This window comes from Vicia villosa, linkage group LG2 (genome assembly GCF_029867415.1).
Source record: "Vicia villosa cultivar HV-30 ecotype Madison, WI linkage group LG2, Vvil1.0, whole genome shotgun sequence".
NCBI lineage: Eukaryota > Viridiplantae > Streptophyta > Magnoliopsida > Fabales > Fabaceae > Vicia > Vicia villosa.
In genome coordinates, this window is record NC_081181.1 from 170981878 (window position 1) to 171006477 (window position 24600).

The window sequence follows — 24600 nt, forward strand, 5'->3', positions numbered from 1 at the left end:
AATATTTTCGCAAAACTGGATTTTTTTAAAAAACCGGTTATATAATCATAACCAAATTTATAACCAGTTTTGATTAAAATGTGGTTATAGTTATAAATCCAAACCATTTAAATGATTTTAAAATGGTTATGATTTAATTTTTGAAAATAACCAACCATGCACACCCCTAATTATATTCATTGTAATTTATCATTTTTATTCATCATATTATATTCAATTGATGCTAGATTATCAATGAGGATACATATATGCAGTAGATATTCATGCACAAAATGATTTGCAAGAGAAGTGGATTGTAATTCTTTTAATAATAATAGGATAGAAGTTTACCCCTAGCTCATAAAAATGAGCACACCCAAGAACACAGACGATAATTTCGGTAGAGAGTATGGATTAAAACCACGAAAGAGGAGATAGTATGGATTGAAACCACGAAAAAAGCATTTGATTGCTTTAACGCCACTGAATGAACTTAAGGTTTAGTTTGACACATGTGTGATCTTCATAACTATTTTTCTTTTAGAATATTTTGTTTTTCACTAGTTATTTATATAATTACTCCTATAGGAAGCTAATCCTATGTTAGTGTGAATTGTTCCCTAACTAACTATAATTATGTGCGCAGGTTAGATCTAACTGAATCTAGAATTCTAGAATGTGCATATCATTCTCATAATTGATTCTAATAGTGTGCATAGATGCACAAGTTAGATCTAGCATTAATAATTTAATACAGCTGCAAGATTACACTTTTCAAAAATAAATTACATTGTTAGTGATATACTCTAATATATACTTTTGCAAATTTGAGCATACATAAGGTAGACTGAAACACTCTTTTATTTTTTTATAAAGTTATTAGCACACGACTTTAAAAGCAAAAAAATTCTATAATAACTCATATATTGGAATCAAAGTATTAAAACACATTTTAAGTAATAAAAATGTTAAAAACACGTATTCTAAGTAATAAAATTATTAAAAACACAGTTCAGACAAGACCTAGTTTATAAAAAAAAACAAGACTTTTTTAAGAGCGAAAAGGCAAAAACAAGAATGATATATTCAAAATCAAATAACATTATATTGGAATCGAAGTATTCATATTGTTCAACAACAAAAGATTTAAAGTTTACAGTTCAAAACTTGATATTTTGTAATAGGGGCATATCAATGCATGGAAAACCAAGTTTTGCCCAATTTAAAATTTTCAACTCAAGTTAATTGCCTATTATGTATACATAATACTTTGATTTCCAGTTTCAAAACCTGAATAAAAAAGTAAAAATATTTTCTAGATAAACTGCAAATGAATAAATACATGCATTACGAGCCACCAAATACCTGCAAGGGTCAAAGCCGAGAATCTTCAATTAAAATCTAATGAAAAATAAAAAATCACAGAACAACAAAACAAAATGAGACAATCAATAATGAAATTGATACTTACTGTATCTAGAAAATCATTCGACAGTTCAGTTTTACTTTGTTTAGCATCAGCAGCAATAGGTTTTGTTTGAGGGAAATGCCTAATCACTTTTTCCACTTGTACTGAGTCTTGTTGAACCTTCTGCTTCTGTACAAGCCAAATGAAGTGATTCATCAATATACATACTAGATAATACTTAATGAAATTTTAAAAGTACAGATAAAAAGATTATTAAATTTACTTCTAATCAAAATGTTTGTGAAGCATGTTATGTGAGCCAGCGTGATGAAAGCATAAGCAAAAAGAAGTAAATAATCACATGTGCTTGTGGATTTAAGGAAAAAATTAACAATATTTTTATATTCTAAAACAAGCGTTAGCAACAATGCACAACTAGAGATGGTCTTGCACCATGCAAGATCATCTTTGAATCTTTAGATGAAAGAGTTCCACCAAATTTATCCCCTCTTCTCCACCATTTTTTCCTCCTCAGGACCAAACACGCACAGCCTGAGTTAAATATTTGGGAACGGCTACCCTTCCCATCTACATAGGTTGGATGCTACGTAGATCTTGTAGGTGTCAACAGAGAACTTGTCAGATGTTGAACATCGCAACAAATGGATGAGAGGCAGAAACTCTCTTTGCGACAAGAGGTGTGGTGGCTGACGAGAAGTGAAACGGCGATGATGAGAGGACACGTGCTCAGTGGATGGCACGAAGGAAAGGGGACGCATGCCGACCATTATTCGGAGGTGGCGAGGGAGTCGTATCCCTTTCTATTTTCTTCTTCCTAATTTTATTTTTTGAGTTGAGGTGGCTGGTGGAGGTTTAAATGATGTTCCTCCCTCTAGTTTTTTCTCTGTTTTACTGTTTGTTTGGTGTTCGGGTTTCCAAAAATGGGTTTAGTTACTGGATGATTGAGTTTTGTGGACTGAGGTAAAAGAGAGGAAGAAATGTATTTTCTTTTTATACAACTGAAAAATATTATACATGTGCCGTGAACCATACAATAAAAAGGGATCAAAATTTTATGATACATTAGTGTTCTGTGGACTGTGAAGTCACAGATCTAGGAAATATAAAGGTTTTGCTTGTGGTGATTTATACAGAAAGAATGTGGTGAGTGGGCAAAAAAGAAAGTCAATGAAAGTCATCACTTGCTAATTTCAAGTTCCAATTACTGGATAACTTTTCCTATGGATAATTTCAAGTTAATAATTGATTTTAAAAAATACACATAAGTTATTTCTTTAATGAAAACCACTGTTACAATTCTATTTTTTTATATCACCGAACCAACGCCAAAGGTAGTAAAAAAAATGCTGTATTAACCAAGGAAATCAACAGATATGGAGTAGAGAGAGCTACCAATTTATTTTCTTAACGGGGACATATTGAAATTGAATTAAGTGATGGCATGATAACTTATTTAGTGTTATGTTTGGGACAAGCGCAGAGACAAACAGATATGTACCTTCTTTAACCTCTCCTCAATAGCATTCGAAGCACGTGACTGATCAACTTGGGACTTATAGAAATCCCTCTCTTTCTTGGCAGCAGAAAGTTCCAATGCCACTTTTTGCTCCCGAGTAGCTCTCTTGAAGGCTGTAACAAACATATTTACCTTTAGCTTGAGCTGCTTATTCCTCAATAAATTAAATCAATAACTGATCATAAAGTGATTACCTAGTTCTTCAGTTAGATCATCCCACTTGAACTTGCTTAAGTACTTAATATTCCAAAGGTCATAGTAGAAAGATGACCTCTTCCTTCCCCCTAGACAAACACAAGATAATTCAAAAACTAACAACGGCAAACAATTGCAAACATACATGAAAAAACATTCTAGAGCCAAACAAATACCTATCTGTTCACCATTTAAATTATTGGCAACCCTCTTGGCAACAAATTTATTGGCGAATTCAACCCATCTACACAATAACAAAGCAAAAATTCAATCATCAAAAGGCACCAACATAAAAACAAATCACCTTAAAAGCTTCAATCAGATGCTAATTCAGTCCAATTTCAAAATCAAATAAAATAAACAACCACCCTTCCGAATAAGCTTGGTTTTGAGATGCACGTGCCCGCTTAATTTGCACTCTAGCAGAAGACGCTGTTAAATTAAAAAAAAAAAACAAATAAAAATCAATTAGAAAACTAACCAAGCAGTAAAAGAAAACGTTTTTATGTGTGAAGAGTGAGTGACCTTGAGGGGCGAGAAAAATTCTTTGAATATCCCCAAATTGAGATAGAAGCTGTCGAAGCTTAACATGATCCATATGAGGAGGAATACGACTCAAATAGCAAACACCGCGCTTTTGAGCTTTCTCCGTTTCCTTCTCCAGCTTCTTCTTCATCTTCAATTTCTTCTTTAATTTCAGTTTTGATTCCAACTCCGTCTTCTCTTCATTCGATGGTACCGTTGTCGCATCAATCTCGTTATTTTCCTCTGGAGCCTCCATTCTTTTTTCTTCTGCTTCTTCTGTGTTTGATTGGTTGAAAAGGAGAATGAGGTGGAGGTGGATGTTGAAGGTGTGTGAGTTGTGATGGATTGCAGGTGGCGAAGCCGAAATGCTGCGACGGTGTTGTTGCCGGAGTTCTGGGTAGAGTCGAGGAACGAGAGAAGAAGATTTAACTTAGGGTTTATAAGACGGAGAAAATCTAAACAGTAATGAAACGACCTCGTTTTGCAGATTTTTTTATTTAACGTTTTTTTGACAAATTAATTTTTAGTATTAGTTGATTATAAAAAAAATACAAAAGTCTAAATTTAATAACCAAATCATTTAATTTTTTAATTCATAACACATGAAAATGCTTACCTTTTTTATCAATAAAAAAAATAAATCATCAAAAATTAAGTTTTTGGAATTGAATTCTTACTAAACAGATACTCCCTCCATTCTCTTTTATAAGGAAAAAAAACACATTTCACACATAACAATAAACCCAATTAAAAGTCAAATAATTGTGTAACTTCTAAAAAAAGAGTTAACTATTTACACCATTACCCTTTAGTATTTTTTTTTTTAAATATTTATAATGATGAGCCACCATTAGACTATTTACAATGGTTTTCAAATTCAACACCCTACTTTTTCACTTTTTATACTCCACATCATCTTCTCTCTCTTCCACCTAATAATTCAACACACATTCAACTTTTACTCACTACAATAGTTTTGTTTAATAAAATTCAACACCCTACTTTACCACCATTCACAACACACTAAAAATTCAAATAATCACAACAACCAATAGGATTTTGCAAAATATTGTATGTGGCCCCCACTCTCATTCATTCAACATGTTGAATTCTTTCAACACAAAGTAATCCACGTCATATTAAACAAGCTATTAAACATATCATTGCATGAATTCAACCGTTGAAAAAAAATTTCAACACCCCATTGTACATAGTCTTAGAGCTCGTTTGGCCCGACTTTTTTAAGTCTTAAAAATTACTTTAAAGTTAAAGTTAAAAATAAGAACTTTTAAAATTAAGTTAAAGTCGTTTGGTTATGATTATTTTTTAAACTTTAGAGTTATTTTTAATTTTATTTTTTTCACTAAAGTTATATATATATATATATATATATATATATATATATATATATATATATATATATATATATATATAAAATGCGTATTGATTAATTGTTGTATTAACATCTATAATATAGTGTATAGTTTAATAATATTATTATTGAAAATCATTATACAATAAAATAAGATATAATATACAAAACGAATAAAAAGTTGGACAAAACTAGTATCTACAAAAATGATGATGTAAACCGAAGAAGAAAAAAATAAAATAAAACATAACTCTAGATGTTATGAACTGTAGAAAAAATTGAAAAATTGCCGTTTACTGCACTAGCGCAATTTTTTTAAAGAAAATGCTTTCGTTGGGATTCGAACCGCGGCCACATGTTTTAAGCTCTGAAAAAGTTGGTTTCAACGCCTTTTTTACAAGCTCCTTTTATTTAATTTTTTGCCTTGAAAAAAAAGTTACTTTTTTTCATAAGAGCTTTATAAAAAATGTGTTTGGCCCTCCATCTCCTTATAAGGAGAAGAAAAGTAGATTAAAAGTTAGGCCAAACGAGCTCTTATAATAATTAGGGCATTAATTGGTGTTCTTTACACTGTTCCACATTTCATTTTCTATTCAGGTGGCCAGAAACTTTTCTTTTCCTTCTTCTTTCAAAAAAGTTTGCCAAATTTTCATTCAAAATTTTCGTTTTGCCGCTTTCTTTATTCTTTAAATTGAAAACTGGAATGAATTAACTATCATCTCTCTTATTTGTTCATGACTATAGTATCTCATCCATTATAAACATGCCTCTAAACTTTGACTTAAACAAACCTCCTACAGAACTTTTAGATGATGAAAGTAGTACAACTTCCATATATCCTTCTTCAAGTTTGATTATGAGTAACAACCAAACAAATCAAAATTCTTTTGAAGATGAAAACAGAACAACCTCCATGAATCATTCTCCAAACTTGGTGATGGATTACAACACATCACCTTTAGAATTTTTTGATAATGAAAATATTACAGCTTTCATGAATCCTTCTTCAAGCTCTAATTACAACCAGTCCTCTTTAGATTTTTTTGCAGATGAAAACGTAGCAGCTTCCATGAACTGTTCTTCAAACTTGGAGATGGATTACAACACGACAAATGGAGAATTGTTTGATGATTATAACACTGACCCTTCAAATATGAATGATTTATTTTACGATGAAGGTATTAGCGAAGAAGATGAAGAAAACGCTCAAATAATATCCCAAGAAGGTACATTAATTTTTTAGATTTTTTACATTAATTTTTTTTTGAAGATTATTGATTTGTTTTTTTACATTAAGTTTATTGATTTTTTACATCATAATTTCCTTATATAAAATTCATGTTTTTTGTTGCAATTATAATTTTTGTTTCCTTATATAAAATCTTTTAATTAAATTGATTATGTTTGTTTTTTACATCAAGTTTATTGATTTTTTACATTTTAATTTTCTTATATAAAATTCACGTTTTTTGTTGCAATTCTAATTTTTCGTTTTCTTATATAAAATCTTTTAATTAAATTGATTATATTTTCTTTTTTTTAGAAGACTGCATCGATGATGAAACAGATTCATCCGGAGGAAAACGACACTTCCTGAACAATGTTGATGCGGTAAAGCGGCAAGCAAAAAGTAATAGGTATTATTTATTACCGGGTGATATAGGTTATATCGTATCGTAGTCCACAGAGATTGGTTGAGAAAAACTGTCGTTCGACTATCTCGCGTTCTAAGTTTCATGATTTGGGTGCGGAAAGTAAATGCGGGAAAAGTAAATAAAAGCAGATAAACAATCTCAATAGTCTAAGAGAAATAGTTATGGAATTGCATTTCGTTCTACCCATCGAATACTTAAATCTAAAGATCTATCGCTCGACACTCACAATACGCATCAACATCACCGGGCATCACTCGAGATGCCACATCGGTGTCCATGTCTGCAACACCGACGAAAGCTCAACCGTACTATTCACATCAGCGATTTCTCCACCGACACAAACAACACGGAGGCATTAGACTCGATACCCACTACGATTGTTAGTCCTAAATCCATGTCTGCAACCCAGAAACTAACAGTTATCATTCCTAATCAAGATCTATGGTGTCCATGTCTGCAACAACACAAATCCAGAGCATTTAAGCAAAAAGATCAAGAACAACAACAATGATGATTTGTAAAGCGAATATATAAACGATCCCAAGATCCACAAATATACATACAATAAGAGTAGAAACATACATACAACACTAACCATTGGAATGAAACAAAGGGAAGAGAGAAGATGAACCGGAAAGATCTCACCGGTACAATGAAATTGAGACAGATCCATGATCAATCCACATGACGTCGCACCCAATGGTGTTTCCTAAGCCTCTAAACTATCAAAATTGGACCAGAGCCACTCCATGGGGGAAATGGATGATCCGGGGTTGAATCCTTCATCAATCGGAGCCGACAAACCGGGAGATTTTTTGGGTTTTTCTTCTTTTCTTCTCTTTGTGGTTTCATTTGTGGGTTTTGTGTAGATCTACTATGATCTCATGTATATTTGTTGACTATTATGTTATATAAATCTTGCTTTCATATTTTTATAGATTATTGTCTTAGATTATTGCTTTGTGGCTATGTGTTTGAGTTGCTATAGAGATGTAGGGCTCTAATGCTTATCTAGGATGATTTTCTATTAACTTAATTGCAGAGATGGATTAGGTTGATAATCACTTAGTGTCAGTGCTTAATGCGTCTGAGTGGTCGTGTTTGTCTGAGAGATCGACATTTACGGGAAGCTCGGATTTCTCATGTGTTGTTTAGGTGTCTGAGAGATCGTCACTTAGATAATGTTGTGGGTTGTGTTGTTGACATGTGGTAATATTGATAGGTTACAAGTTGAGTATATTCGGTCAATAAGTTTAAGTTTGTGAAGAGTAGATTATATGCAATACTTGATAGTTTCTTCTCTCTAAAGAATGAATTCTTTTTGTGTTAATATTTACTTTTCCATTTTTATCTTTAACAAATTCAATCCAAACTCATAACTATGGAAACTGTTGAACGGCAGTTCAATGCACTAGTCCCTGTGGAGACGATAAATTTCCTGGAGTAATACTTCCAAAACTTTTGTTGCTTGCCGCTTTACCGCTCCAACAAAATGGCGCCGTTGCCGGGGATTGGTGTTTTATTGAACTTGCATCGCAATAGTTTCTTTTGTTTTGAGTTTTGTATATATCACACATATTGTATAGTCTTACTTGTTTATATTTATACTTATAGTTGTGAATTTGTTATATCATTGTTTGTTCTTTTCACGTTTGCTTGTGTGTTGTTAGGAATAGCCAGACGGAAGTAACTTGAAGGAACTTTCTTTAATAACAGGCGTCGAGCTTACGACGTAAAACACGCATGTTTATTCTTTTTAGTTTGTGTTTAGTTTAGGTAGTGTGATGCAATTGTCTAAAAAAATTTAGATCGGACCAGTTCTTAAATTTCATATCTTCACTTTTAAATTTGTTTAGACAATTTCATCCGGTCTTTTAGTTTGTGTATATTAATAGTTGTGTGTTTGTCTTTGAGCTTGTTTTGAGTAGCTTGAGGAATTTGAGGTGATTTTCCAAGTTTGATCGTTTCGACTTGCGAGTGTATGGTAATGATTTTGTTAAAGTTTTGTTCACGTTCAAGGTATGTGTTTATCGCTTTCTAGACTTTAGCATATTCATGATACTTAGGCTTTTTACAATTTTTATGTCATTCATTCTTTTGTATACTTGTTCATTTGTGAATCACTTTAGTTTCTATCCTTTTTGTGAGGTAGCTGTCCATTGTTCACATATGCTGGAGACCACAACTCTTGTTTTAACTGGATTTTATTATGTTAAATCTTTTGTTCGTGTTGATTGTATAAATGTAAGAAAGTGATCAAGGCATTTTTGTTTCATTTTGAGCACAACTACCTTGGCCAAATTATCAATTCACCTTGTGAGTGTGTGATCATTAGTAACCCCTTTAAGCTTTTTGTCAATGTCCATGTTGTTTTTGCTAAATGCTTGTCTATGAGTGTTTGGTTCTTAGTTTTGTATGGATGTTGATTTCTTTGTTTTCTTGAACCCTCACCCATGGTTTTTGGTTTGAATTTTTGCCTTGCCTTAGAAAGTAGGGAGTATTCACACTTTGATATTATGGTTGAATTCAAGTTGGGGAGAGAATGATTGTGTACTTATTGGTTGATTGCTATGAGGTTGAAAGAAAAGAAAAAAAATATGTGAAAAAAAAAAGGAAAAGAAAAAGAAAGAAAAAAGAGAAAAGTTTTGAAAAAGAAAAAAAAGAGTTTGTATAATTGTGCAAATAAGTATGGTGCTTTGGTGTGAAATAGGGGTTGATGAGGAAGTTTGATTGGAATTTTGTATTTGAACTTTTGTGAGTTGATCACTCCCTTAGGTTTGGGCAAATTTTTGTTTCGATTAGCCTTAGGAATTATCCCTTGTTTGTTAACCAAGCCACATTACAACCTTGAAAAGTCCTTGTGATTCTTGCATTTGTGTTTTCAACATAATTTTTGGATGACTGCATAATTTAGTCTTTTGTTTGCAAGATTGTGGATGAGTGAAATTACCTTATTTTGTGTGTTTGTCATCTACCGATGATTTCATTTTACTAGGTGTGATTCATTTTTGAACTAGTATTGTTTTAGAATGTTTGGTATATTATTTGTACTTTGCGTTTGTTTCATGTTTATGTTATCGTCGTAGTTTAGTGGTAAGTATTTACTTTGTGTGTATCGTTTTGCATTTGAGTCATACATTTGTCCGTGTTTCAAAACTTGTTGTTGCGTAATTGCTTGAATATCGCTTTTGTTTCCTTGAGTTAGTTGATTCTTGTTTAGGGACAAACAAGTTCAAGTTGGGGAGAGTTTGATAAGTGCAAATTGTAGCTATTTTTGCATATACTTTTTAGTGCACTTATCGACTTTTTGTTGTTAATTTCAGTTGAATAAACCCAACTTTTATGTAAATACGTTTAGTTTGTGTATACTTGTGTTTTTGATTCATTTATGTATCATTTGATAGTTTTCTATTCATTTTGTAGGTATTGAGGCGTATTTGGAGCATGAGCAATAAAGTGTCGAAGACATGGCTTCAAACGCGCGATTTTGAGCAACGGAAGCAACTAATCATCGAATAAATCTCAAAATCAAATAAAAATAAATCATCAATTTAATTGTTATTCATTCATTATTGGATAGAGCATGGAATAAGCTTTCCAATGCTTCGAACCGGGCGCAAATCGGAGTTACGATTCTCAAGTTATGGCCGAAACAGTGCAGAATTTTTCTGCTACTGGTGTCACTCGCCGGGCGAAGGATTAGGCTCGCCGGGCGAGCCCGACTGACCCAAAAATGTGATTTGCTACTGCCTGGAGTCGCCGGGCGAACCATTTTAGTCGCCGGGCGAAGCAGTGTCGGCAGAAAACGCAATAAAGCTGTTGGAAATCATTTTTTCAAGGATGGTTGGATATTTTAGAGCTCCAATCCATCCAATAGCATTTTTTGAGTGGAAAGATGCTAGAAAACACATTGGAGCTGTCAAATGGATGATCCGGGGTTGAATCCTTCATCAATCGGAGCCGACAAACCGGGAGATTTTTTGGGTTTTTCTTCTTTTCTTCTCTTTGTGGTTTCATTTGTGGGTTTTGTGTAGATCTACTATGATCTCATGTATATTTGTTGACTATTATGTTATATAAATCTTGCTTTCATATTTTTATAGATTATTGTCTTAGATTATTGCTTTGTGGCTATGTGTTTGAGTTGCTATAGAGATGTAGGGCTCTAATGCTTATCTAGGATGATTTTCTATTAACTTAATTGCAGAGATGGATTAGGTTGATAATCACTTAGTGTCAGTGCTTAATGCGTCTGAGTGGTCGTGTTTGTCTGAGAGATCGACATTTACGGGAAGCTCGGATTTCTCATGTGTTGTTTAGTTGTCTGAGAGATCGTCACTTAGATAATGTTGTGGGTTGTGTTGTTGACATGTGGTAATATTGATAGGTTACAAGTTGAGTATATTTGGTCAATAAGTTTAAGTTTGTGAAGAGTAGATTATATGCAATACTTGATAGTTTCTTCTATTTGAAGAATGAATTTATTTTATGTTCATATGTTATATTTTCCTTGTTTACTTTCAACCCATTCAATCCAAACTCATAACTATGGAAACTGTTGAACGGCAGTTCAATGCACTGATCCCTGTGGAGACGATAATTTTTCCCGGAGTAATACTTCCTAATTTTTGTTGCTTGCCGCTTTACCGCTTCAACAAACAACAATCAAAGAAAAACCATTTCTGCATTATTGTTACATTCAAGTTACAATGGAAAACTTGAAAAAGGGATTGTTAACAGGGTAGCTTCTTCATTTTCGGTATCTAACGCTGTTATTTATCGAATTTGGAGACAACTGCGTGAAACTGGAGATGCTTGTCATAAGAAAACAAAAAACTGTGGTCGAAAAAGAGTTGAGATTGATTATGAGAAAATGCGTGATATTTCATTATCTAAGCGTAGAAATCTTCTATCTTTATCTCGTGCGTTGGGCATTTGCAAGACATCGTTGTTTAGATATGTAAAAGAAGGAGTTTTGCGTCGACATTCAAGCGCATTAAAACCACACTTGAAAGACGATAATATGAAAGATCGACTCAAATTTTGTTTCTCTATGCTTGAGGAAAGTAGCATTCCTCATGATCCGAAGTTTAAATCCATGCACAATATTGTCCATATTGACGAAAAATGGTTTTACATATCTAAGAAATCTACGAACTACTACCTTCTTGCAAATGAGGATGACCCATATCGCACGTGCAAGAACAAAAATTACATCGGTAAAGTCATGTTTTTAGCTGCAGTTGCTAGGCCTAGATTTGACAATGAAGGTAACGAGATATTTTCAGGAAAAATTGGTGTGTTTCCTCTTGTTAATAGCGTACCGGCAAGAAGGTCAAGTGTTAATAGAGCCGCGGGAACACTTGAAACAAAACCGATAACTTCTATCAATAAAGAGATTAGTAGAATGTTTTTAATTAATAAAGTTCTACCAGCCATCAAAGAAAAATGGCCGCGAGACCACGCATTTGAAACAATTTACATACAATAAGATAATGCACCTTCCCATGTCTCTATAGATGATGAAGAATTTCGCCGAGTGGCTTCGGAAGGTGGATTTGACATCCGCTTGACTTGTCAACCTCCAAACTCTCCTGACTTGAATGTTTTGGATTTGGGTTTTTTTAATGCCATTCAATCATTGCAACAAATGGAAGTAACTAATTCTGTTGACGAGCTTAAATCATGTCTATGGAGTATTAAACAAGGAGAATGATAAATAGAAAATACTCAGTTTTTGAATAAGTGAATTTAAGAAGTTAATCAACACTAGTATTTCCTTCATGTTAGGTGTGAAGAAGGATAAGCTACCGTCCTTTATGAATAAGAGATTGAATAAATTCACCAAAGGGGCACGAGGATGGGTAGAAGACACACTCTTTTGAATAAACTTAAGAGTCATTTGAGAATCAGACTCGCAAATCACATTTATGAAACCATGATTCCAAGCAATATCAAAACCATGAAAAATGACTTGAAGTTCGACATTAATATTAGAGTTGAAACCACAACTTAAATCAAACTTGTGATTTAACCTCCAAAAACGTTTCTCAAAAGACCACCAAAGTCGAATGACCATGGACTACCAATGAAGTTACCATCTACATTGACCTTTATCACATTCTCTTGGGGAGGGTGCCAAGAAACAAATCTAGGGGCTAATACCTTATTAGAACCACCTGTAGCAACTAGTTTAAAATTGAAAGTCGCCACCATTTTCTTTATCCTAAGGGTAGTTATTTGGCTAACAAAATTCTAGAGAGAGCAAGTTCCATTTAAAAGATTCTTCGTTACAAGATTTTCAAATCATCCAACAACAATTGAGAAACAAAGAGTTGTGATTAACAACCGCGTTAATTTTCAACCAATTATACATATCATTCTCATAAAAATGAATATGAGATGGAAAATTGAAATTGTTCCAAACTTACATGACCTTAGGACAATTTCTAAGAGTGTGTAAGATAGTTTCAATAGTTGCACCACATCTATAACAAGAGACACTTGTTGAAATGTGATGAGTGGCCCGTGCATGATGATCCAAACAAAATGACGAATATTTTGAGGTAACTTAAGGTTCTAAATTCAATACCAATTCATTGTCTGAATTTGAGGTGGATTGGACACCAAAGTTAACAAAGAATAAGTTGATTTGGTAGAGAAACTTCCAATAAAATGCTTACATGTGATAAATATGTTACTGTGACTTATAAATTAATTAAATCAATTGTTATGTGAGAATTTATACAAACACTCACTTATATCATATTTTTGTGTGTGTATATGTGCGCACACGTGCGTGCGGATATATAAGGGAAACCCTATATACAAAGACTTGTGGAAAAAATTAATGATCTCACAATGACTAGATTCGATATATCTATTTCAGTAACTGTAGTAATTGAGTTCCTCAATTCTCCCTGTGACAACCATCGAGAAGATGTTATTTGAATCCTTAAGCACATGAAATGATCACCTAAAAATGAGCTTGTTATTGATAGAGGCAACACTGATATCATTGGATATTTAAATGCTATTTGGAATAGAGATGCAAGTAATAGACGATCTACACTATGTTATTTTATTTTCCTTTGTGGAAATTTGATTTCATAGAAGAGAAAAAAAGAAAAATGTTGTTGCTCAATTAAGTACAAACACTAAGTATCGAGCCATGACCATGCCGCGTGTGAGCTCGTATTGTTGAAACATTTATGGTTGGAACTTCATTTTTTGTGAAATCGGTCACTTGAAACTTGTGTATGATAATCAATCATTTTTGTACCTCTCCTTCAATCCAATTTTTGTAAGAGGACAAAATATATATCCAGTTCCATAATTCTATTCAAATCGCTAATCTCGAAAATTCATTTATTTTAAAACAATAAATCATTGGTTGATAAAAATCAAACCAAGTGCACCAATTTCAATGAGATTACACCTTAGACAGGATTGATGAAGACTGCGTGAATTAATGAATTCTTAAGATCAACTCATACATGAATCAAGTTTAAAAAATTCTTCGTAACTCATGGATTTTCTTTTCAAAACAGAAAAACCTATCAACAGCTAACAGAATTCACAACAAAAAAAAGAAAGAACATAAATCTCTATACATTCCCACTTCCCCTAAATCTCGAGCGAAGGTTGTCATACATTTGAGTAACCAATACGAGTCTTGGATCATCTTGAGGAATCTGTCGATCCTGCAATTCAACACACATAGCATTGGCATCAAGGGTATAATCCAATTGTTAGATAGCTAGAATAGATGATGTGACAGTAGATGTCCACTATATTAATCAATCTATTGCTGAGGTGAATAACTCACCTTCAAACCCTGGTAGTATGCTTCCACCGCAGGCAACGTAGGGTAGACATTACGGGATCGCATCAAGTCCCATATGTAGTTAGCATTTGTATATCCTCCAGTCTATGAATTTAAAAACAACAAAATACACACATTTAACTCGTGAGCAAAATGTGTTAATCATCTCATATTAAGCACATAGCAAGATGGTATAATTGGAAGAGAATGTTTACCTTTTCACCAGCTGCCCTGAGCAGGAGCTCACTTCCCATTCTGGCATTCATGAAAAAGTTTCTTTCATTCATCCTTACCTACAATTACAGATTTAAATTTAAATCTTTAAACATATCAAATTAATTTCAACTTAACAAAGTTATTCAGTGTCTAAGTTAACTTACCAGTATATCTTGAGAAATTTGCATTCCTTTCTCAGTGTAACCAACCATTGCCCCTTCGGCAAGTGTCTGCAATCATGTTGGTTGGTATAACATTAATTAATAAGCATTTTATACAGTTTGCTAACAAGATAAAAAAACCTTGAAGTGAACAATTGTGCGCATTTTTTGAAAACAATGAAAATGACATGAAGAATCATTTTCATGAATTTCATCTTCTCTCCGTCATAATGATTTTTCTAGTCTCGGATCTTATAAACAAGTTAAAATGAACACATTTTTAAAAATGAAAATATAAATATTTGCACAAAGAAAACGGACCCTTAAATTTATGACTTTGTTTTTATTTTATTTTCAGTTTTCAAATATTTGTACGCAAGGCCGGCAGTATAAACAATGTGGCAATTTTGTAACTAAAAGTGAAAACAAAAGAGTACTTTCACAAATTAAACATGCCCAACAGAGAGGAATCGGCATTTTAAAATTCACACACACATATGGGCTACACCACTTCCAAAAAGACATACTTGGGCTCTGAGGAAAAACATCTTAATTAAGTGCTTACAAGCAAGCGTGTATCATATAAATCCTGATGTATAAGATACTTGTATACAAAATATAAAATAAAGTCAATTTATTTTCATATAAGCTATAAGTTATTTCCTTAAGCTCTCTTAAACAGTCTTACAAATGTATGTCAGTAAAAGTCAATCTAACCAGGCCCTCAGTCACATTACTGGTATATGAAGAAATACAAGCATTCAACTACGAAGTTGGTATTTATTGAACTAGAAACTTGGAGAAAACTCACCACAAAAAGTTCGGCAGCATTACCCCTTCCTAAATTTATAAATTCCTCAAAATATTGAAGACCGCGTTCAATTTCTCCAGCATGACAATAGCACCTGTATAAGAATGGTAATTGGTAATAGAGATTTAAAACTGAAATTTGTATATAATGGACAACAAAAACAGTTGAAACAGCAGCAAGAAATGAGGATTTTGTCTAGACCTAAAAAGTTCAAACTGCAAACATATTTCCTTACTTCACAACACAACCAAGTTGACCCAGTTTGATGGTTACAAGTATTCCTTTTACAAGCGGCTCATAGTTTATTGTTAGCAACAACCCCGAAAATTCAAACTGGTTTACATTCTATGGTTCCATCCCTGAATCTACCCATATCCAAGAGTCCAGTCCGGCTTTACATGAGGTAACTTCCTAGACCCTTCAAGTTCTAGAAAATCAATTTCAAAATTCTCTCATTCACATGAACCAGAATTAAACCCAGTCTTACATAGGGAACTAGAACTCAGCTCAATACGACTGCTACACTATGAAGACTTACATCTTTCAGTTGCCCTCAGGAAAGATACTAGAGCCTTTATCAAAAAGACTTTACCCTCTATCCAACTACCTATGCTTTGAACAGTTCTTACCTGATAAAAAAGTCTTCCTCGCAAGCCTAAATAAACACTTTAACAATATCTACCTATCTATTTGAGGAGTTGTCTGGCGGGAAATGAAAACAAGCTATGGACTTTGAGGTGGAGGCATTGGATAAAAAACAACTCTTGGAAATTGATTTCTCTACCAAATGGAAAAAACAAGTAGGGTGCAAGTGGATATACAATGCAAAATACAAGGTTGATGAATCTATTGAGAGGTACAAAGCAAGATTGGTACCCAAAGTACTCGCTCAAATTTATGGAGTATATTATTCAAAGACACATTTGCTCTAGATGCAAAAATAGTTATTGCCAGGGTGATATTTATTATCTTTAGCAGCTAATTACAATCGAAACATAAACAAATTTGATGTGAAAAATGTCTTCCTTCATGGAGAACTTTAAGAGATCTACATGAATGTACCCCCTAGCTACTGTGAACATACTACCGCCAACACCGTGTTAAAAAAGGCTTTATATGGGCTAAAGCAATCACCCAAGCATGGTTTGCAAGATTCACTAAACTTGGGGGGGAGTAACAATGTTACTGGTGTATGTGGATGACATTATAGTGACAGATGATATAAGGAGAAACATCAGTTGTTAGGCAAACACTGCCAAGGAATTTGAGATTAAGATCTTGGGAAAATTGAAGTATTTTCTAAGAATTGAAGAGGCAAACTCTAAGAAAGGAAACTCTATATATCAATATAAATACATAAGTAATCTTCTGCAAGAGACTGATAAGACAACTTAGAAGTGCACCAATTGATCCAAGTGTAAAGTAGAGGAACGCTGAAGAAGATAATGTGGTAGATAAGGAAATGTATCCCAGGTTAGTCAAAAAACTTAGATATTCACCGCATACAAGACATGATGTTGCTTTTGTTGTAAGCTTAGTGAGCCACTTCATACGCCAACCAAAGGAGATTCATTTACAAGTTGCACTCTTAATCATGCAATATTTGAAAGGAACTCCATGTAGAGAAATTTTGTTCGAACGGAATAGAAGTGTAAGTCTTAAAGCATATATTGGTACTAACTATGCAAGGTTAGTTGTGGATAGAAGAACAACTACATGGTATTGCACTTTCTTGGGTGGGAAACTTGAGACTTGAAAGAGTAATTATCCGGATCTAGTGTTGAAGAAGGGTTCAAGACAATGGCACAAAGGATATGTGAACTACTATGGCTGAAAATAATCTTGTAAGACTTGAAGACAAAGGATATTGAAGTTGACAGACACCTCATCAAAGAAAAAGTAGATAGTGGTCTTATCAGCATTTCATATGTCTCTTCCCAAGACATCCTTGCAGATTTTCTAACTAAAATGCTGAATAGCAATAACTTTAAAATAATTGTTTCTAAGCTAGAAATGATAGATATTCATTCACCAACCTAACGGGGAGAGTGTTGTAAATAATGTATTTTTTACTATTATTATTATTAGTAATTTGTATTTGGTCCACTAATCAATTAGTCAAATAGAGCTGTCAAAATGGGCTAGCCCATATGGACTTGCCCGCCAGGCCCGTAAAATCATAGGGCTTGAACCTTAAAATTAGAGCCCATATTTTTTAGGACTTTTTCAACACAACCCTAAAAAACCAGCTACCCATTAGGGCTAGCCCGTATGGACCGTGGGTAGCCTGTTAGGCCTGCATAGCTATAAATTTTAAAAAATTATATTAATACTTATATTATCTTACTCCAAAATAACACATTGATTTTTCCCTCCTCACTAAATTTTATCTCTATTCTATTCAATCTTTCTCTTTTAAATCTTATACATTAATATAATCAACACTCTTTCCTCGTATTCTATTAATTTATCTTATGTTAAATATTCGAGTGAATAGCCCGAAGCCCATCTAGGACCGGGCTCAAGTAGTAATTTTCAAGCCCATATTATAAATATTATTTATAAAAGATAATATAATACTTAAAAATGTATTATGGGGTTTTATTTTAATTTTTTATATAAAAAGCCCGTTTAGGGTCGGATAGCCCGAAGTCCATCTAGGACCGGGCTCAAGTAGTAATTTTCAAGCCCATATTACAACAGGGCTTTTTTGACCCAGCCCTAAAAAGTCCAAGGCCCATTAAAATATTTGGAACATCCATAAATTTTGTTAAACTCATGAATTGCAACCAATAGAGAGGATTGTTTTAAAAAGTGTGTTAGAAAATGTGTTGCTAACGTATTGTATGACAATTATTCTTGATATAGCTAAGTATTTTCATTTTCTTTTGGCAAGTATTTCCACTAAATTTTCCATTTCTTTTGTAACTACATGGTTGCCTTCTTTCAACTAGTTGCCACAATATCCACTATAAACTATAAAAGATTTTTGGCATGACACCATATACCATTTGTTAACATTAAGAGATGTTAAACCTAGATGATGACATGCAGAAAATAAAAGCAAAAGAGAAGCAATTAATCAATGCACTAGTTATTGATGTAATTAATGTCTAACTTAAAGAGAGCATAAATTCCCGATTCGTTAATCTACATTTACATCCTAACATAAAGCTATAGTATGATAGAATGCATGTTTACAGGCGACCTAAATAGTACAACAAGAGAAATTAATAATCACTAATTAATTACCTAATTACTTGCATGACAATATAGATATCAGGAATTTTCTTCTCCTTGCTCAGCATTTCAAGAAGTGTATCCGTCAACTGTCGAGATTAGACATCAACCATAGAAATTTTATAAGTCAATTTAAAACCAAAAAAGAATGAGAGGCACAATTTTTCAATCTGGACTCTACTTAAGTTTAACCACCATTTACATATGATGCATTTAATATATAAACCAATCTGCAAAAATGGGCTTAAGCCTTAAAACTTAAACCTGATCAAAATTAAATAAAGGGGCAACAGCTGCTCTTACAAAAAAACACAATTTGAACGGATGTAATTCAATAAAAAAGCTAAATTGGGCTTCATCCAAAGCTAAACTGGTTGGAAAAGAAAACAGAAACCAGAAAAATAAAAAATAAAAATAAATTTCTGTTTTTTATTTTTTCCCCCTACTACAAATACAAAAAAATAAAAAAGATGAAATTGAAATTGAGCTTTAAATCATTGGCCCTAAATAAAAGAGGAAGTCTAACTTCTAAAACTTCTGTTTTATCTTCAACAAACTAAAACAACCGTGCATGCTATAAAGGCTAAACATAGAAGAAATGTGTAGTTTGCTATCTGAGATCACTATTTCTATCGTTCATTTAGTCTCTTATCACTGGTCAGGAGTCAGGATAGAGGGTAATCATAATAGAAGAACACTTCTAGGTGTCCTCCTGCCGTGATTTAAAGAAGCTCCAAAAGGTAGCTTCTGGCTCAGACGTGCGTTTATTAGTTTTCCACTGCGGAAACAAATATAGCATTAGAAGATCTGCCATTAAAAGGAAGACGGACATGTAACATTCTGGTTTAATAGGCAATAAAATCTCACCAAAAGCCCTTGCAGTGAATAAGCCAAAATGAAGTAGGTAAAGAATATTTAAAAGAAATGTACAACATTAACCAGTAAAGTGGATATCTTGATTAGATTTAAACTCTAATAGACTTCCATATTCAAATATCACACATGACCCATTTTAACTAGTACATTGATTATTTGATCCAATATCTCAAAGGTGTGGTTGAACGATTTCATGCCACCAAAGAAGCAATGCAGAATAAGAACTTTGAAGCAAGCAAGAACTCAGTGTTGTCAACAGTGGAAGATAGTATTTTGTTCAAATTCCTCTATACTACAGTACTATAGCTCTACTATAACCGGTATTTGACATCACTTGATACTAAATTGTGTATCCCAAAACAATAGTGGTTCGTTAAAATTCAGCAATGTCACTACTAGATAACGACATCGCAAGAACCATTTATAAATAGCATGAAAGTTCATAGAGACGCGGCGCTTCATACCTTAACATTCTTGAAGTCTGCAGCAGCATTGAATGCAGTATGATATGCTGTAAATGGCCTGTTCACGAATCCTCCGCGCCTATTAATGTATTCTGCCGTTGGTAAGTTATATAACTCCTCATCAGTAACACCCACCATCACATTCTCAGCATTGGCACTGTCGGTTTCTACTGAAGACCATATCTTCGACCTCTCCACGAACTCGGTAACCTTTTTCCACAGAACAATAAGTTCAAAGATTTATGGAAAAATACACAATAATACATGTCAAATCAAGAAATAGATACGGAAACTACTTTTGCATCAAAATCATCAGTAAAAGGTGTTTTGTTCTTGTGTGCAACTATAAGCCCAGCATAGCAGAACTTGTTTAATCCCAGACCAGCTGCAGTCATATCACGGACAATTGCATACCTGGATCAAAAATTTGAATGAAATGTTTTTTTGAAAAAGATAAACACATAAAAGTAAATTTGATGATGCTGATACGCATTTGGCAATATATAAAAAAGATGGCACGAAAAAAGAAATAATCTTTGTGAAGGAGCAATTTTTGCCAAAAGAAATATAACATACACTCGGTCTACGCGCCCTTGTGCTGCACAAGCATGTAACAAGCAGATGTAGGTTTGTACATTTGGCTTTACTTCCATGGATTTCATCTCCTCCAAAATCTTCATTTTAAAGGACAACAAGTGAAAACAATATAAATCTAAAGACGAGGAAGCAATAAGCACTTCTAATGCAGTAGAATATAAAAAGCCTATCTACAAGTAGAAGGTGACCGGTACCTGAATAGCCTGATCAGAGTTCTTGCATTTCCCACATGTTGAAATGAGAAAGTTGTAAAAAGTAACCTACATCATCAATATGAGACTAGTCATTGATCTCCAAAAATAAAAATCTAAGGGGGGAGTTGATAGTATGTTGTCAACAAGTGCTATGGGACTATGCCATGTTACAAAAAAACAATTGAACAATGACTCCGCTGATCTTCTTTACTTCAAGTAGGATATAATTCATACGGGAATTAAAAACTAATAGCCATTGATGCAGCGATGCGCAGCAATCCCATTTTTATGCATATACTCGTACATACAACTAAGGCTGCTACGTTTAAACTACAAAGTTTGTGCAGCCTCTAGTTACAGCCAATTGAAGTCACATTTTTTGACCAAAACACAAAAGTAGATTGTCTAGAAAAAGAGAACCTTAACTACATAATTCATATTACTCAAGATTATCCATATTCAACAGCTGTTGCAACAAATAGACAAAGAAAAAAGGGCTTAACCGCCAAATACACCATCAAGAAATTGCATTGAACATAAAAACATTTAGAGTACAATCATTTTAACCATTTCTATTTAACAGTGAGAAGGAAAAAACAGCATAGCTAGTTAAAAAGATGTAAACTTCAACTCACATATCAGCAACCAACTGAAATTTAAATTTTCACGTAACAAGGTTAAAGTATCCACTTTTTCATCACAAAACTTCAAATATTACTCACGCAATAACCCATATCAACAGCATAACTTTAAACAAAAAGTTGAACAAGCAAAAACTTATGAAGAAAACAAAGAAACTGTACATACATCGGGAACCAAACCCGTGATTTTCATTTGGTCCTTGAAGAAGAAAGCATCATGCATTCTAGAGCCTCTCATGGTTCCAACCATAAGCGAATGAAAAGTGTCACGGGTTGGCTTCACTCCATCAAGCATCATATCATCATACACATCCCTCAGCAAAAAAACCCTATCAAATAATCCAACAAACCCAAAATTATATTTAAAAAATTTTATCAAAAAATGGGGTGTCTCAAATTAATCAGAAAAAAATAAATAAATAAGTAAACACTCAATTCGATCCCTGTAAAAAAACACAAATCTAATTGGTCATCAAATATGATTATACAAACCTATGTTCAAGAAAATGAGGCAATTCCCTCCATAAATGTTTATTTCTCGGTCCCTCTGTGGCCGGTCATCCTCTTAGACCAAAATATAATAACTAATAACAGATTTGAAATTGTAACATTGGTTCCATTCCCGATTCATAATGGTGGCAAATAGATAAAAGCATGATGTCTTCAAGAGAATCTCCTATCGAAGTTCACTATGAATCTTTGGGTATATGTTGTCGTTAGCAACTAGTTCACAGGTTTGAGGAATAGTCGAAGCCGACATACTAATTAACAAGTATGTCTATGTATTTTTTTCATGGACAACTATAATTTCAGGGAACATATTTTAGACTATTTTTCTGTCCTCAACTATGAAAATTCTCTGAATTCTTCCTTGAATATGATAATATAATATTTGTCCCTAAAATTATCCTAAAAATGACTAATTTAACTAACATTTTATACGTTTACAACAAAATTAACAAATTTTAATTCTTATAAACGTTTTTTTTTTGTTAAAGAAATGAAAAGGGAAAGAGGAACCTTCTTTGAGCATTGAGAGAACCCAAAACAGTGTTGTATTCAGCGACATTGTTAGCGTAGTTCCTCTTGGAATACTCTTCTGGGGAAGCATTGAAGAATCGGAACCCCGAAACCCGACACAGTAACCTATCACGCACTGCAAAACGGGTTTTACCTGAAAAAAAGTGATTATGAAAAAGTGAAGTTAAAATTCTGAAATAAGTGATTATGAATGAAATTGAAATTGAAGAAGAAGAAAAGTACCTAAGAGAGATTGAAGGAACTTCATAGCAGATTTAAGAAGAGAATATTTTAGTTCAGTTCAGTTCCGTTCCTCTCTCTCTCTCTTCTCTTTTCTGTTTCGTCGTTAAACCCTTGCGTTTTGTTTGATACTACTCTATTTGTTTTTTTGTTGGGCCTGTGGGTTGTTGTTATTGGGTTTGGGCCTTATATTGGGATTGTTGATTTGGGCACTTGTGAAATAAGAGGGGTGCTATCATCAATTGTTTAGAGAAATGTAAAATTATTAGTGTTTACTATAGAATTTAAAAGAGTTTCATTGTCAATGTAAACATGTGTACCATGAGCTCCACCTCATTTTCCTTGCCAATCTTCATTTCACATAGCAAAGATTGTACTCGGACACCCTGATATGTTGCATTTCCAGCTAAGATGTATTTAGTTTCACATGATGATAAGTTCATAACCATTTGGTTATTAGGAAACTGCGAAATTGGAGGTCTTAATACACAACTCGTTCAACTTTTCTTTTATAATTTTACCATACCAATTTGAATCACAATAAACAATTAGTTTACTTATTTTAATTTCAATTTTTTAGAACAAGACACAAAAATCAATTATGCTTTAGAAAGGTATTTCATTATTCTTTTTATTAATTGCATATGTGAAAATTTAGGGTTATGTGTACAGTTTCTTACCATCCATACACTCAATCATATATCAAGTCTCAAATTGCAAGCATGCCTTAATCATCCTACCATCTACTTATATATATATATATATATATATATATATATATATATATATATATATATATATATATATATATATATATATATATATATATATATATATATATATATATATATATAGTATTTTCCATTATTTTGTCATCTTCATAATTCCTTAGTTTATAATTGACTTATGTGGGCGTGAGAGTTGAATTGCGGTTCAATACGTAGAAGTTCTTTATGATATCAAGTATGTGTTTCCTTCGATGAATCATCATTCCTTTTTTGTTTCAGCAAACTCGAGGTCAAGAAAATACCTTAATCATTTGAGATCTATCATGTCAAACTCAGTGTTCATATGTAGTTTAGAGTTAAAAATCTAAACATGATTACTCCCATTTATGTGTAGATCATCCATAAGCTGGCACATCATATCGAATTTTCCTTGATTTAAGCCTTTGACATAAATTATATGTTCTATTGTGCATTTTGAATAGTCAATGTATTGCCATAAATAAGACATTGGCTATTTTTTTTCCTTTGACACTGATTCATGTGAGTTTCATTATCTGTGTTGCCCAATCCTCTTAGAACATATTTGCCTTTAAACTTATCAACAAAGTTCCCATACCTTTGATAATTGTAGCACTAACTTTTATTCTTGTTCGTTTGCCTCTCTCCCTTCATATTTTGGTGAACATCATTATTGCTTGATGGAGATTCATCTTGATTAGCCTTGCTCTTTGTTGACTTTGATCCCTCATTTTTTGAACTTGCTTTTTACTTTCCATTTATGTCCATCACCTTTCTTAGAAGAATGATGTTTCTTCTTCGATAAGTATTATATAAGAATGAATGAACACTTGATTCTTAAAGTAAAGAGGTGCACAATTTTCATATGATGCATGCTATGGTGTCGATATTGTTCCAT

General features: G+C 33.1%; 2 protein-coding genes across 2 annotated transcripts; both read right to left on the minus strand.

Moving 5' to 3' along the window:
* Positions 1-1081: 1081 nt before the first annotated feature.
* On the minus strand, positions 1082-4108 carry LOC131647425 (pre-rRNA-processing protein ESF2-like). Its single transcript, XM_058917313.1, has 7 exons — positions 3645-4108; positions 3488-3551; positions 3296-3363; positions 3119-3208; positions 2907-3037; positions 1451-1576; positions 1082-1344 (listed from the first exon to the last, which is right to left on the minus strand). The coding sequence occupies exons 1-7, from the start codon at positions 3898-3900 to the stop codon at positions 1327-1329; spliced, it is 753 nt and encodes a 250-aa protein (XP_058773296.1). The 5' UTR covers positions 3901-4108; the 3' UTR covers positions 1082-1326.
* A 9926-nt stretch (positions 4109-14034) lies between these two features.
* On the minus strand, positions 14035-23086 carry LOC131652957 (pentatricopeptide repeat-containing protein At4g35850, mitochondrial-like). The gene is made up of 13 exons (XM_058922954.1): positions 22960-23086; positions 22717-22870; positions 21863-22025; positions 21056-21121; positions 20841-20938; positions 20561-20678; positions 20265-20474; positions 18937-19013; positions 15685-15778; positions 14877-14942; positions 14712-14789; positions 14500-14601; positions 14035-14374 (listed from the first exon to the last, which is right to left on the minus strand). Exons 1-13 carry the CDS (start codon positions 22982-22984, stop codon positions 14279-14281), a joined length of 1347 nt encoding a protein of 448 aa, XP_058778937.1. The 5' UTR covers positions 22985-23086; the 3' UTR covers positions 14035-14278.
* Positions 23087-24600: the final 1514 nt, after the last annotated feature.

Coding starts and splice junctions, on each gene's coding strand:
- LOC131647425 (XM_058917313.1), bottom strand. CDS start 3,900: ATGGAGGCTCCAGAGGAAAATAACGAGATTGATGCGACAACGGTACCA. Junction 3,552..3,644: donor AATTTTTCTCGCCCCTCAAG/GTCACTCACTCT, acceptor TTAATTTAACAG/CGTCTTCTGCTAGAGTGCAA. Junction 3,038..3,118: donor TGATCTAACTGAAGAACTAG/GTAATCACTTTA, acceptor TGTTTGTTACAG/CCTTCAAGAGAGCTACTCGG.
- LOC131652957 (XM_058922954.1), bottom strand. CDS start 22,984: ATGAAGTTCCTTCAATCTCTCTTAG. Junction 19,014..20,264: donor CAGACTTCAAGAATGTTAAG/GTATGAAGCGCC, acceptor TAATCTCGACAG/TTGACGGATACACTTCTTGA. Junction 14,375..14,499: donor CATACTACCAGGGTTTGAAG/GTGAGTTATTCA, acceptor GTTGAATTGCAG/GATCGACAGATTCCTCAAGA.